At 35.8% G+C, this 13,918-nt stretch overlaps 1 protein-coding gene across 5 annotated transcripts in view; it reads left to right on the forward strand.

The window, feature by feature from the left end:
- The window catches only part of CRBN (cereblon), a 36,074-nt gene that overhangs the window by 4,667 nt on the left and 17,489 nt on the right, over window positions 1-13,918 (forward strand). For 4 of the 5 annotated variants that reach the window (XM_074198687.1, XM_074198688.1, XM_074198689.1 and 1 more), the window contains exons 3-5: window positions 315-517; window positions 1,432-1,581; window positions 5,483-5,645. In XM_074198687.1, the coding sequence (XP_074054788.1) occupies window positions 315-517; window positions 1,432-1,581; window positions 5,483-5,645 (516 nt within the window). The remainder of the gene's footprint in view (window positions 1-314; window positions 518-1,431; window positions 1,582-5,482; window positions 5,646-13,918) is intronic. The other variant, XM_074198691.1, reaches the window with a different exon arrangement.

Raw genomic sequence — 13,918 nt, forward strand, 5'->3', positions numbered from 1 at the left:
TAGGCATAGGAATTCATGTATGCCTTTCTATAGCTCTTTGGCTCACAGATTGGAAACCTTAATTTAATCAGTGATTAGAGTTATTTTCACTCTTTAGTCACAGAATCCTTGTAAAACTATAATTAACTTATTGTAATATACAACTTTACACATTGTTGCTTGTTAATATTAAAATGTCATATTTTTCAATTTAGACTTTTGGATCTATCAGATTTTATCATTTGTTTATATCACATTAATAGTTTTTAATCTAATAAACTTTAGAATTTACTTTCATATCCACGAAGTCATTGTGTGTATGTATTCTTAAATAGTATCTGGGCTCTGATATGGAAGAATTTCATGGCAGGACTTTGCATGATGATGACAGCTGTCAGGTGATTCCAGTTTTGCCACAGGTGATGATGATGTTGATACCTGGACAGACTTTACCTCTACAACTTTTTCGTCCTCAAGAAGTTAGCATGGTGAGAAATTTAATTCAGAAAGACAGAACTTTTGCTGTTCTAGCATACAGGTAAAACATTTGAGTGAATTTTTTTATATAGTTTGTTTTCTTTAGTCATTATTGCAGTGGGATAGTGAAACCAGAGCAGATGATTACTGTCTATTAGTAAACATTATGCACATGCAGGGATGACATCTAACTCTTTGAATTAATAAGTTTTCTGATAAAACTGTAAAAATATCATTTGGGAAAGTTGATGATTTTCACCATCCAAATTTTTGTATGTGTGGCCCTATCTATGCACATACACACACATATATTTGTACATATGACACATTCTAGGATTGGGCTTTGAATATTTTTATATTTTATACATTATATGATTTCAAATGTTTGAATTATTTTGAATATTCTTAAAAGTTTCAGAAACTTGATTGAATGCCCCAGATTATACAAAGTAAAAAAAAAATTCAATTCTTAATTCTTGAAATTTTACTTACTTGAAAAGAAGCAAATTTTGTATTTTAATGTAAAAACTTTTGACTTTGCAAAAGATAGACTTAATATCAAAATGATAAATCCATAATTTGTATGAATACAATCCAGTGGTATAGAAAGACTAAGTCTTAAATATCATAAAGGGTGATGTAGGAAATTGGAACTGGGTAAGGAAATACTACTATGGAAGAGGGATCAAAGGAACATTTGATGAAGAAAATGAATAAATTTATTTGATCATAATTTCCTTAAGTCCTAAATTAATTCAGTCAAATTGATAACTGTCATTTTCTTTAAAATTGCGTATAGATTTCCCCTTAATCTGGTTGTGATTTTTTTTTTTACAAAGGAGCCCTAGTAAATAATGAGTTGTTTTGTGAAGTTTGTACATGTTTAATGCCCTTCCTTCTTAGCTTTGTATATATGTTGAAATTGTCATTTTAGATGACTGAACAGCATTTCCTTTTTTAAAACCACGTCTTCAGTAACATACAGGAAAGGGAAGCACATTTTGGAACAACAGCTGAAATTTATGCCTATCGGGAAGAGCAGGACTTTGGAATTGAAATAGTTAAAGTGAAAGCTGTAGGAAGACAGAGGTTCAAAGTACTTGAACTAAGAACACAGTCGGATGGGTAAGATATTGCTCTGTGTGCTTGAAAAGTTGTCCCTTTATTATCCTCCTGATCTTAACCTTTTTTAATAGGTTAGCTTGATTATCCTTTACAAAAGAAAACAATTCAATTTTACCCATATTTTCATACTGTAATAGAACATTATTATCATGCATCCTGTTACAGGAAAGAACTCCATCCAGCCTGGGTTTCCATTCACAGTACAATTCCAATAAAGCTCTAACTGCACCCATCCATGCAGTATGTCTCTGGAAGAGTCTGTCTGCCCTTCACAGATGGGATAATCAGACTGCACCACAAAGCTCTGCAGGCCATGACTATACTGTGTGCCTGGTAGACACTGTGCTTAGCGGGAACCCCAAAAGAGGCAAAAGAGAGCTCCTGCCCTCAGGGAGCTCCTATTCTAAGAGAGAGACAATAGACAAACAGTATCAAGCAAGCTAACTACAGGATAAACAGGAAAACTAATGGAGGGAATTCCCAGGAATTAAAAGTGAGTAGGAGAGCTTTCTTGTAGTAAAGGGGATGTTAAATGGAGAGTATCTCTCAGACAGCAGGAATTAGGCTTTATTCTGCTTCTGTTTGTGTGTGTGTGTGTGTGTGTGTGTGCACGCGTGTGCGCGCGTGTGCGTGCACGCATGTGCGCGTTTCATAATTCTTAATAAATACACGGCCTAGGCACCTAATAGGCATTCTAGAAATATTTGTGGGTGGATTAACATCCAGGTGTTTACAACAAGGCTGCTGTATTTTATTTTTAGTATTTAAATTTTATTTTTGTTTGTAGCTTACCATAACTTAATATTTTTTAATCCCTATAATAAGCACCTGACTTGATTACAAGCAATTGCTTAACCTGTTGAACAGTTTTTATTGTTGTTAAGTCATTTCAGTTGTATCCAACTTTTTGTGACCCCCTTGTTGTTTTCTAGGCAAAGATACTTAGAATGGTTTGCCATTTCCTTCTTCAGCTCATTTTGAAGATGAGGAAACAGAACAGAGTTAAGTGACTTGCTCAGGTTCACACAGCTAATAAGTTTCTAAGGCTGGATTTGAAATGGGGTCATCCTGACTCCAGGCTTGGCACTCTATCCATTGGGCCACTTAGCTGCCCCTTGAAAATCTATGAGTTACTTATTATCATTGTCTTGTGCTTAATACAGGGTTACATTTGGGAGATAGGACAGAAGGGAGAAAAATATAACAGACTAGGAAAAAGTAGTAAATTGGTCAGATAAAAGGCATTGTAATCTCCCAGGCTTTTGTGTCCATACAATTTTTGCTAACTTTTAAAAGAATTTATGTCCTGAAGGGTGTTTTGTTTTTTAATGTGTTCTTCAGGAGCTGAGTTTTTTTTTTTTAATTGCATTATAGGACAGTTAACATTGGATCCTATATTTCTTATATATTATTTGGTTGCTGCAGAGTTACTGTTTGAACACAAGATGGCAATGCACCAAATTCATGAAACTGGTTCAAGAATGTAAAGCATATGACTGAACTTAATAATAAATACCATTGTCACCCAGGGCTAGAAGAGAACTTTAAAAGGGCATTATCCCTTTGCCCTCAAATGAGAGCACTATTAAGCAATCTCAAAAAGTTGAAAACCTTGTCCTTATTTTTAAAATTTCCACAAAAGATAGCACAGACTGCTTGAACAACGACCCTTGCTGGAAATTCTTCATGTGTAATTTAAATCACTTCACCCTATTTCCTTTTCCGTCTGTAGCAGATGGGAGGTTGAGACTAAATGGTACTGCTCAGTGGTATCACCTCAAATAACCACAAAGTCTGTGCATTGTAGCCTTTTCATTTCTAGAGCAAATCATCTTAGTATCCTGAGGATCTTCCTGTGGGTTTTATATTACAGTTTTCAAATAATTTTTGTACCTCTTATGAATTTCCTGAATTTTCCAACTTGTGGATGTCACTATGACTTGAAAAAACTACAGTGCCAAATTAAAGATGGTGTGTACATGAGGTTGATAATTAGAAGTATTTTATTGGTTGATTCTAATGCATGGTAAGCCTTTTAGTTATTATTGAGCCATCTCTTACTCAAATCTTTTAATTATAGGTGCTTTATCATATGAAATTGTAGTTTTTTGTCGTAGACAAAAATTTTTTTTTATTAATTTAGTCATTAATAGCTTGAGGTGATAAGTTTTTTTAATCCTGTGCATATTTGTATAGATTTATTTGCTGTTTAACCAGTTATCTAGGCAGCAGCAAAAGTAAGATTGAGAATTTAAAATCATTTTAGTTAATGTTTGGTTAAGTATGGCAAAGGATTTTCACTAAATGTGTTTAGTGAATATACATACAGTTAAAGGAATCTTTACTTTAAAAAATCCATTTTAAAATTTCTTTGAGTGCTCCATCAGTGCAGTCTTTGTGATTTGCTGCAGCCAAAAAGGAGAATCATTGAGCAGCTAACACTTTTAAGTTATATGCCATTCCAAAGTTGGTACTGGGACAGAAGACAAACAAAACACATTGCATTGCTGAGCATCTCAGGGTGGTGAAACCTGCTGACATAGTCTCAACCCAAGGTCACATCCATACCATGATGAGGCATCAAAATAAAACTCTGGCAGAGAGGACTAAACCTGAGTCATTTTCACATCATACCTCTATGCTTTGCGGGCAGATGGAACTAGCTCCATCGAACATTTAAGTGCAAGTATCTGTCTGGAGCGAGGGATCTTGCTTTTAAAAAAATCATTGGGTATCTTACCAAGTTGCTAAAAATATGCATATTTTGAGGAACTGCTTTTAAAAGTTAAGTAGCATGGCACATAGAATTTGAGGTGTTTTATTTGCTCAGTAGTTTAGTATTATTGTGCCTTTAAATATCAAGGAAAAATGCTTTCTAATATAAATTCTTTTCACTCAGTTTTGAGGATAGTGAACTATACTTTTCCATTTGCCTGGTTCAACCAACTTTCACTTGTTCTCTGGCAAAAGGGAAAATAAGGTTTTTAACCTGGAAGAGGCGTAAACCTTAATTGAAAAGACTGGGCATAGAATCAAAAGACCAGCTCTGCTGTTCAGATTTCCTATTACTTCAGATGCTCTTTGATCTTGATTAATTTATTTCTCCTCCCTCAGTTTTAGTTTCTAAATTTATAAAAATGTGTAGTCATACTCAAGTACAGGTCATAATTTTTAGAATGTTGTGAAAAGAATCACTTTGTAAACTTTTGAAAGCATTTGAAATGCTATACACAGACATGCTTTTAAGTCTCATTTAATCTCTTTTCTGTGTAATAATTAGGCAGATCATTTGTATTTTCTCCTCTTTTTCTTCAAATGCTGTTTCTAAAGACCAAATGAGGTAGCACCTGTCAGGATTCTACATAGAATCACTACTCGATTTTATGTTGACTTTCAGACCTTTGACTCAGTTACTTTTCCCACCAGCGTCATGTGTTATTCAGTCTAATCCAAAATCCCTCTTCCTGATTCTGTGTTAAGATTAAACTGCCTTAGTTCAAACTATCTAGTCACTGTTGAATTAAAGCATAATGGGATATATAATGTGTGGACTATTTTTTTGTGTGTGTGCTGAAGAGTGTTTTGTATAGGGCAGCTAGGTGGCGCAGTGGATAAAGCACCGGCCCCGGCAGGAGTACCTGGGTTCAAATCCAGTCTCAGACACTTAATTACCTAGCTGTGTGGCCTTGGGCAAGCTACTTAACTCACTTTGCCTTGCAAAAAAAAAACAAACCTGAAAAGAAAAAGAGTGTTTTGTATATTGATATATATTGGCCAATGAAAAATAAATAGCTTTACAGATTTTTGTATTTTTAGAATGATTGTATCTCTTCAAGCTTGTAATCTGCATATACTTAATTTTTGCTTAAAATGTCCCCCCGTTTGGTTCTCTTGACCACAGAATCCAGCAAGCTAAAGTACAAATCCTTCCTGAACGAGTGTTACCTTCAACCATGTCTGCGATCCAGTTGGAATCTCTTAGTAGGTGCCAACTTTTTCCATCTTCAAAACCTGTGTCCTGGGAAGACCACTGTTCACCTCAGTGGTGGCAAAAATATCAGAAGGTGAGAACAAATTGTTTCTGCGTCTTTTAAAATTAAGTGAAGCCGCTGACTCTTTCTTTTGGGACACCACTCAGAATTCACTTTACCTCCTATGCATTTTACTGCAAACTTTGAGTCTTTTGTGTTTGATATCTTTAGATCTGCTCCTCTAAAAATGAGTTATTTTTTTTTTAAGCCTTAGGACTAGAAGACACAGTTGCAATCATCTCATCCAACCCAGTCATATTCTCAATCAGGCACTTGAGGGTTTTAAGAAGATTGGGGAGTAGGTCTCCCAACTCAGGTTGCTCAATGTTTTTTGACTATATATATTTGAAAGGTCTTAAAAAACAAGCTGGAAAAGTGTTATCCAGGGTAGTCATTATGATCTAACTATTGCATAACATAGCTCTAGTTTTTATTTCTGAAGCCATAATTTAATGTAAAAAAAAAACTTGGGTGTGGCACAAAAATCAGAGTAAACTATTTTAACTTAAATTTAAAATATTTTAACTTTACCTTTCCTAGAACAGGTGGTCTTTAAAAAAAGATTTGGAATTATAATATTTGTTTGGAATTTGTTGCTCTTAAAAATGGTGACAGTAGTTAGTTGTACAAAACTATTTAAATAGATTATTTTTTTCTTTTACAAAAGTAATTATAGATATTTATTTCCAGTTACTTCCAGGTTGTAGGGTGTTATATCTTGTTCAAGATTTCAGATAGAATGTACATTTTTTTTTAATAGTTTTTGTCCAAGGAAACAAAACCTCCTTCGTAGCCCACATTAGAGGTAGGGATACTCACCAAAGTACTAACAGGAAGGTTGATTTTGAACTTTTGGGTGGAGGGAGGAGTCAATTTTATCTAGTAGTGTGTTGTTTAAGGTTACAATGACATTTTCAGTTAATATGAAGATCAAACATTATAGATTCTTTGGTCTTTTGTAGATACGATAATTGGATTTGTTTAATTTAAATTTTATGTGAGATTTTCAGAAGTGTAAGAAAATACATGAGATTCCCCAGTTAAAACAAAGTACCTTTGTATGTCTTGGCTGAAGAGAACTCAGAAGATCACCAGAAGGCAAAATGTTTAAGGTCACCCAATTCCTTTCACACAAGAAGGTTATTACCTTTTTTCTTTTCATGATATGACTTGTTCTGTCCTCCTGTTTGAGCATGTAGGTGGATTAGTTTGTCAGATGGCTGACTCAGTGGTTTGATTTGTGCTTTGGATAGCTTCTCTACAAGACCTTGGAAAATCACTTAGCTCAACTGTGTACCGTTTACCAGCCTGTGAAAGGACTGTAATGGCAAAGTGTATGATTTTTAATTAGTGTTAGATGACTCAGGATTTTCATTGGAGAGGCATTAGACAAACTGCTTCTATTATGCATCTCCAAACAACTTGTACATTTCTATCTTTATGACATTTTTACAATATTAATACTGTCTGATATTTACAACTTCTGTAGGGATGTTCAGCTCTCCCCTGCCCCAGAACTATATTCTTTATTTCAGTCTATTTTTTCTCTTGCATTACTTTCAGTATATTGATAACTGCAAAGTTGAAGATGTCTTTCCTATTCATTTGTGGGGGGGGGGGGGTTGCAAGGCAAATGGGGTTAAGTGGCTTGCCCAAGGCCACACAGCTAGGTAATTATTAAGTGTCTGAGACCGGATTTGAACCCATGTACTCCTGACTCCAAGGCCGGTGCTTTATCCACTGCACCACCTAGCCGCCCTTCCTATTGATTTTTCTAAAATTAGGTTAAAATGGTTAACAGTTTCATTTAATTTTCAAGTCTCAAAAATGCTGGTTTTCAAAATTGTTACAAGAAAATAACTTGCCTTTTATATAATAATATACCTTGAAAGTAAGGATATTTTGTGACCATCCCCATGCTTGAATTAATGGAAAATTTCTCTTAGAAAAAAAGTCAGATAATCATATTTTTTTTTCTACAATCCAAAATTCATTTTGTTATTTACTTGTGCTGGACACCAAAGAAGTGGATGCTTGTCCCAAAGAGTTCCAATCACAGTCTGAATATTTATGTTGATGAATATTTTAGATAGGTGGATCCCCTCTTTCTTCTATTTTTCCCCTCTTCTCCCCATGTCCCCAGTAATTTGGAAAATTTTGGTTTCATTTGTTGAGAAATAATTATGCTTTATTTCTTTTCTACGATTATATTAATGATTCAAGAGATAGCAAAGCATAGTGAATAGAAAGCCAGCCTTGGAGTCCAGAACTCATCCAGTCCTACCACTTACACATGGTAGCTATGTGAGCTTGGGCAAGACTATTGATGCTTCAGTGCCTCAGGCAACTTTCTAAGTCTTTAAGTTCCAGACCAGTTGATGAGCTGTATAGGTAGAAGAGGGGAAGAATAGGAAGGGAAGAAGGTGGATAAGTCTTTATAGAGTACCAGCCACGAGCCAGCTAGATGGCACTGAAGATAGACTACTAGGTTGGAATCAGGAAGATTCATCTTTGTGAATTCAGATCCGGCTTTGACCCACTAGTTGTGTCCCCCCAGGGTTGCCTCAATTTCCTCATCTGTAAAATGACCTGGAAAAGGAAATGGCAAACCACTCGAGTATTGTTGCCAAGCAAACCAAATGGGGTCACAAGCATGATAGGAAAACAAATGAACTATGATAACACTATGAACTGTATTCCGTGCTAATCTCATTTGATCTCCCAACAACTGAGAGAGGTGGGTGCTTTTATTTTCTCCATTTTCTGGTTGGGTAAACTGAGGCAGGCAATAGTTAAGTGACTTGTCCAGTATCATACAGCTAGTAAGTATCTGAGGCTGGATTCGAGCTCAGGTCTTCCTGACTGTAGGCCCAATGATCCTGTTGCCTTTGAGAATTAGAATAAATTTCTGTACCAGGGATCTGTACCAATGAAATCACATGCTGGGTCCAAAAAAACTCCATTGATAATTCATTTTTTTTCTCCTTTAATCTAGTAGGAAGCCAGCATCTAGTCGCTTACTCTCCTGGTTTGACCACATCTAGTTTCCTTTTGAGCCTATAGGACATGAGACTAGTTGGCTGTCCTTTTTTGAAAATCAGATCTCATTAAAATGGAGGACATAGGAAAGAGATAGACAGCAAAGAAGGCTAGGGGATCAAGTAAAAGAAGGGAGCCCCTGGAAATGAAGAAACTAAAGATTGAGTGGAAAAGGGGGTAGAGTAAGAACACTATATAATGTATTGGATATAGACGAAAGAGGACAGTCTTGACAGTAGGAAAGGGAGGGAAGCTAGGATGCAGAAAGAGGAGAGCAAGAATGGAAAAGGAAGCAAAAGACAAACCTCAGAAAGGACCTTGTGCCTTTTGTCCTTAAAGTACAACTGCATTGAAAAGAAAGGGAGGGGGGATGCATGGGGGGGAGAGGGGGCTGGGAAAGAGATTGCTCTTGTTTCTCTGTAAACTTCCCATATGTTGTCTGGTGTTGAAGGTCCTAAGTCTCTTTATGTGGATCCAAGGAAGCCCTTTAGGGACAGAGTGATGATTCTTAGATGTGGAAGTCCCAGAACAGAGCTGTGAATTTGGGAATTGGTATCTTCCATCATTTACCTGTATTACTCCTAATTTACTTGTGTCTTTAAGATTCTAGATACCTACTACATCTGCAAATCTTTATTAGCCAAGTTGTCTGGTATTTCAAGGATGTGTATAAATTCATGGGACACTTGAGCATAGAACAAACTCATTAACATTTCCAAAAGCATTTTTCTTCTTTTCTATCATTGGACTATAGGTTTTCATGACAGGATGTGTGTGTGTATGATGACAACAAACAGGAGATGCAGGTACCACCGGTAGGAGAGCCTTATTCCCACAATACCATTTTAGTATTAGAGTCAACAAAAACTTTGACTAATGTGTGTGAATCTTCTGTAATGTTTTCTCTAAGTTTGCTCTGAGGCTCAGTTCATTCCTTCCTTCACACACTTTAGTTCCAGGTATTCCAATTCTTACAGGGTGCATAACTAGCCCTTGCCTCCATCTTGCAGTTGTAGTTGAGGCGTTGCTTCAGGACCCCTCCAACATGTGCTGATCAGGTTGCCACACGCTTTTGCAGCAGAAAAGAGGCTTAAGGGCAGGAGTGCACCTCACCAGCTGCAGGGAGTGACTCAGCCACCAGCCACCTGCCTGTCCAGACTTACTGAAGCCTAAATCTCTGCAGGAGTTGAGAGGACCCAGGTGTGGAATGTCCCTGAGATGTCACATTGAACCCTGAGACTTTGCACAAACTTCCATGCCACCTGCAGAACAGAGCATTTTTCACTAAAGTCTGCACATTCCTAAAAGTATGAAAAGTACCCTGGAAGTGGGCTTTTCTAAGTATAGTCAGAATAGTAAGGGCATTGCAGAAGGAAAACATGCCCCTGTCTGTGTTATCTGGCAATGGAAGATCAGAATAGGAAAAAATGTACTTGGCCATCATCTGGGCGCCATTTGGGAAACTGTCCAGCAGGAAACCTTATTTTAGTGTTTTTCTTTACATCTTATTTTGAAACCTTTGGCTTTGCTGTTATTTAAATTTGCTCTTTTACCAGACACAGCTGTTTGTTTGTTCAGTTTATCTTGACTCTTGTTGGAATGGAGGTGGGTGGGAAAATGTGTATATTTCCCATATTTTTGAGTATTTTTCTGAGTAGTCTCCTGCTTGGATTCTCTCTGTGTTCATTTAATGGCAGCTCTACTATATTAAGCAGAATGTTGTTTAAAGATGATTCTGAGACCAACAACTATAGAAATCTTTAAGGAGGAAATGACACATGAATACCTAACCCATTTGCTCTTAACCTCAGCCTTAGTTTTTCTCAGTTTTTTTAATACACTGGAAAAAAATCATAACAAAACGCCAAAGTCAAGCCACTGTGGTCCTATCAAGTATCACTTTGACCACCTTTTACACTAGCACTTTGTACCTTTCAACTCCTTACAGAAACATAGAAATTTTTAAATTCACTGCTTTTATTAGTGCTTACTAAATTGTTTTCTCTTTAACATTAACCATCTCTTCAGAATTCTTTTTCTGACTGCCTAGCTCTAGTTGGGGGGATTTTTAGAGAATTCAAGTGGATGACAGCCAAGTTGTTTGGATAAAAGATGTGCATTTTCATTTGTGTATTTGAGAATACTGTTGGATTTATAATATTGCCCTTGATTTCAGTGGAAATGTAATTAATAGTGATGAGTTGATATTTGACTTTTTTTCTGCTTGAACACTATTGCATTCTTGCAAATTTAAGTAACTTTTCACATGCTTTTGGGTGTGTGAAACCAAAGAAAGGAAAAAAGATAGTTCTGAGAGGGATCAATGACTGCTTCTTGGTACCAAGAAATGATCATTATAAAACATACTGATGCTGCACCCCCCACCCCCAAAAGAAAGGGACTCGTTGGCAACCAGGGCATTGGTCACTCCTGAGACCCAAGCAAATTTCATGTGCCATTAAAAATTAGTTCAAGCATTGACCGCTCTTATGAGATACCTCATATTGTAAATATATTTAAAAATATATTTTAAAAATGTATATCCATAAATTTCTAGTTTATTTATGTGACACAAAAATAAGATAGAATTTTCTTCCAGGGCACCAAGAATTTCTTTTAACATTTTGGGAATTCTGAAACTACTTGAATATTTTTGCTATCTCTTCTGCAAAAAGTGTTCTTTTTTCACATATTTATGTTCTTTGGTTGAATATTTATTTAACTGTACATAGTTGATAGAAAATAATAAATGTGCTTTAATTATATGCATTTTATGGTCCTTTAATGTCACAATAAACTGTAAAATCTTAGCACTAGAATAGTCCTTAGAGATTATCTTGTCTTATCTCCTTATTTTACAGATGAGGAAACTGAGGCCCAGAGAGTTTGTAACTCCTACACAGAGCTCCAGCTAAACACCAAGTTTCCTAACTCTCAGCGCCATTCTCTTTTCATCACGAAACACTTTTTAATTTTATAATAGGAAGTCATTTGTTGTATGAAGCATTTAATATTCTGTCAGACAGAATCATAGGATCATCGATTTGACCTAGTAGAGACCTTAAAGAGGTCTTCAAGCCCAGCCCCTCATTTGACAGTGAGGTAACTGAATCCCAAAGAGGAGAAGAAGCTTGCTCAGTATCACAGCAGTAATGGCAGATTTGGGGCTCCAGCCTAAGTCTTCAGATTCCAAATCTGAAGCCCTTTCCATTTTTGCTTCCCTACATTTTACCAACATTATTCAGCTTGCAAAAATCTACCATTGTTTCTTCCTTTAATAATAGCTTTTTGAAGTAAAAATGTCTGTGCTTTTGCAGTTAATGGAAGGAAAAATGGCTGTTCTTTTAAATTCACATTAATTATTGCTTTTTTTAAGTAAGATGTGATGGTGAATTAGAAAATCTAGAATCCAAGCATCTTAATTTTCAGTTTATTGCAGCAATTGCTTATGTGATATAGAATGTGTAACTTAATATATCAACAAGCTGAAGCTTTTTATAACATTCTTTAGATTACTTTGTTACAGAGTAGTCAATAAAGGAGTAGTATAAGGAGTTGTTGAAAGACAAGATTGCTGTAGTTGGATGTATTAAGTGTATTCATTATAGCTCAGTTTCATTAAGATAAAAAATTTAAGTCCATATTAATTTAAAGAGCTACACAAAGTTACTAGTACTAGGACCTGTAGCTTTCCTCAGGATTACATATTTTCAGTAATAACTGTTCTCTCATGATGTCTACGCCTCTTATTAGTGTTAGAAGAATCTTTTGAATACCTTTTTCTCTGTTCAGCCTATATGTTAGGCATAGAAAACACAGGGATGTTTGGGTCACTGTATAAAACAAGTAACCAGTCTCCTATTATCAGTTTAGAATTCTGTAATTCACTGGGCAAAATTAGAAAATACTACTAAATTAGGAATAATTTATAAAACATGGTGGGCGGAGGAATTGTTGAACTTTGTGTTTAGGTTTCTTGAACACTGTGAAGAGTATTTAGTATCTAGAATTGAAGATTTTTCTACTTTTTAAACTATAGAGTTTGGGGGTTGGGATTTATTTTAATCAATTTTCAAAGTGAAAAGAAAAATTTTGGAAGTCCTAGCTCTGTGGGTTCTACTGAATTAATTCTGCTTTCACTTATTGTAATGACTCATTGTTAATATGATTTTAATATATTTCAGCATAAAGTATACACACATTTTCCTTTTAAAGGCTTCTTTGTGCCACTTCTTGTTTGCAAATCATCTTTGATATTGTACAGCAGTCCACTGATATCCACAAGGCCTCCCTCCCTTCCCCTTTTCTCTCTCTCCCTCTTTCTCTCTCCCCCCTCTCCCCTACCCTCTCCTCAGTGGAGAAATTGGATTAGATTGGGACTTAAATCCTGGAAACATACAATATCATATCACTCTAGAGGAAAGTTAATAAAGAATTTCCATTGTAATAGAAAGAAAATGTTGTTTTCATTACATTTGAAATAACCTCATTCAGTTTCGTAATCAGCTAGTTCTAGATAATAAGTAAATATTGATTACATTGAACCTTGTATGAAAACAACATCTTGTTTCTCAGTCCAATTACTTTGGGTTCTATAGGTTCTAACACTAAATTCTGTTTTGAGGTTTCAATGTAAATACAGTGAAGAATGTGTTTTAAACCTTCATTCTTTTCTTTTTCATTTTTTTTCTTTTACATTTCCTAAGTTGTCGTCAGCATTTATTTTATCATGATTACCTTTCAGTAGTATGCAGAGCATGCATGTGCATCCTTGCAGCTTATGCCTAAAGTAGATCCATTGTGTAAATGATTCATTTAACTGAATTGCATTGAGATTACACCAGTATTTTGTCCTTCTGACCACCTGTTTCAATAAAAATGGTTGTCATACTCAAACACAGAGAATACTTTTTGACCTTTCAATAGAAATAAATCCATAAGACTTCCATATCCAGATTTTTATCCTTTTAAAATATAAAAATCTTTCACTGCCCTAAAGCTGATTTTAAAATAAATCCCACAACTATTTAGTTTCCATTTAATTCAGTGAAAATTAATTGTTTCCTATATGTCAGACATGGAAGTGACTGCAGTCCCTGGACTCAGACAACTCAGTGAGCCCACACTGTGCTGAGCCCTGTCTGGTGGTGGCCCCCACCCACTCCCAGAGTCTGTCTAGTAGTGGAGACTTTGGGCTGCCCTGGGGAGGCCACTTCACCTCCATCTGCCTCAGTTTCCTCAGCTGTAAAACAGGTCAAGCACCTGGA

The sequence above is a fragment of the Macrotis lagotis genome, chromosome 8, assembly GCF_037893015.1.
Source record: "Macrotis lagotis isolate mMagLag1 chromosome 8, bilby.v1.9.chrom.fasta, whole genome shotgun sequence".
Taxonomy (NCBI): domain Eukaryota; kingdom Metazoa; phylum Chordata; class Mammalia; order Peramelemorphia; family Peramelidae; genus Macrotis; species Macrotis lagotis.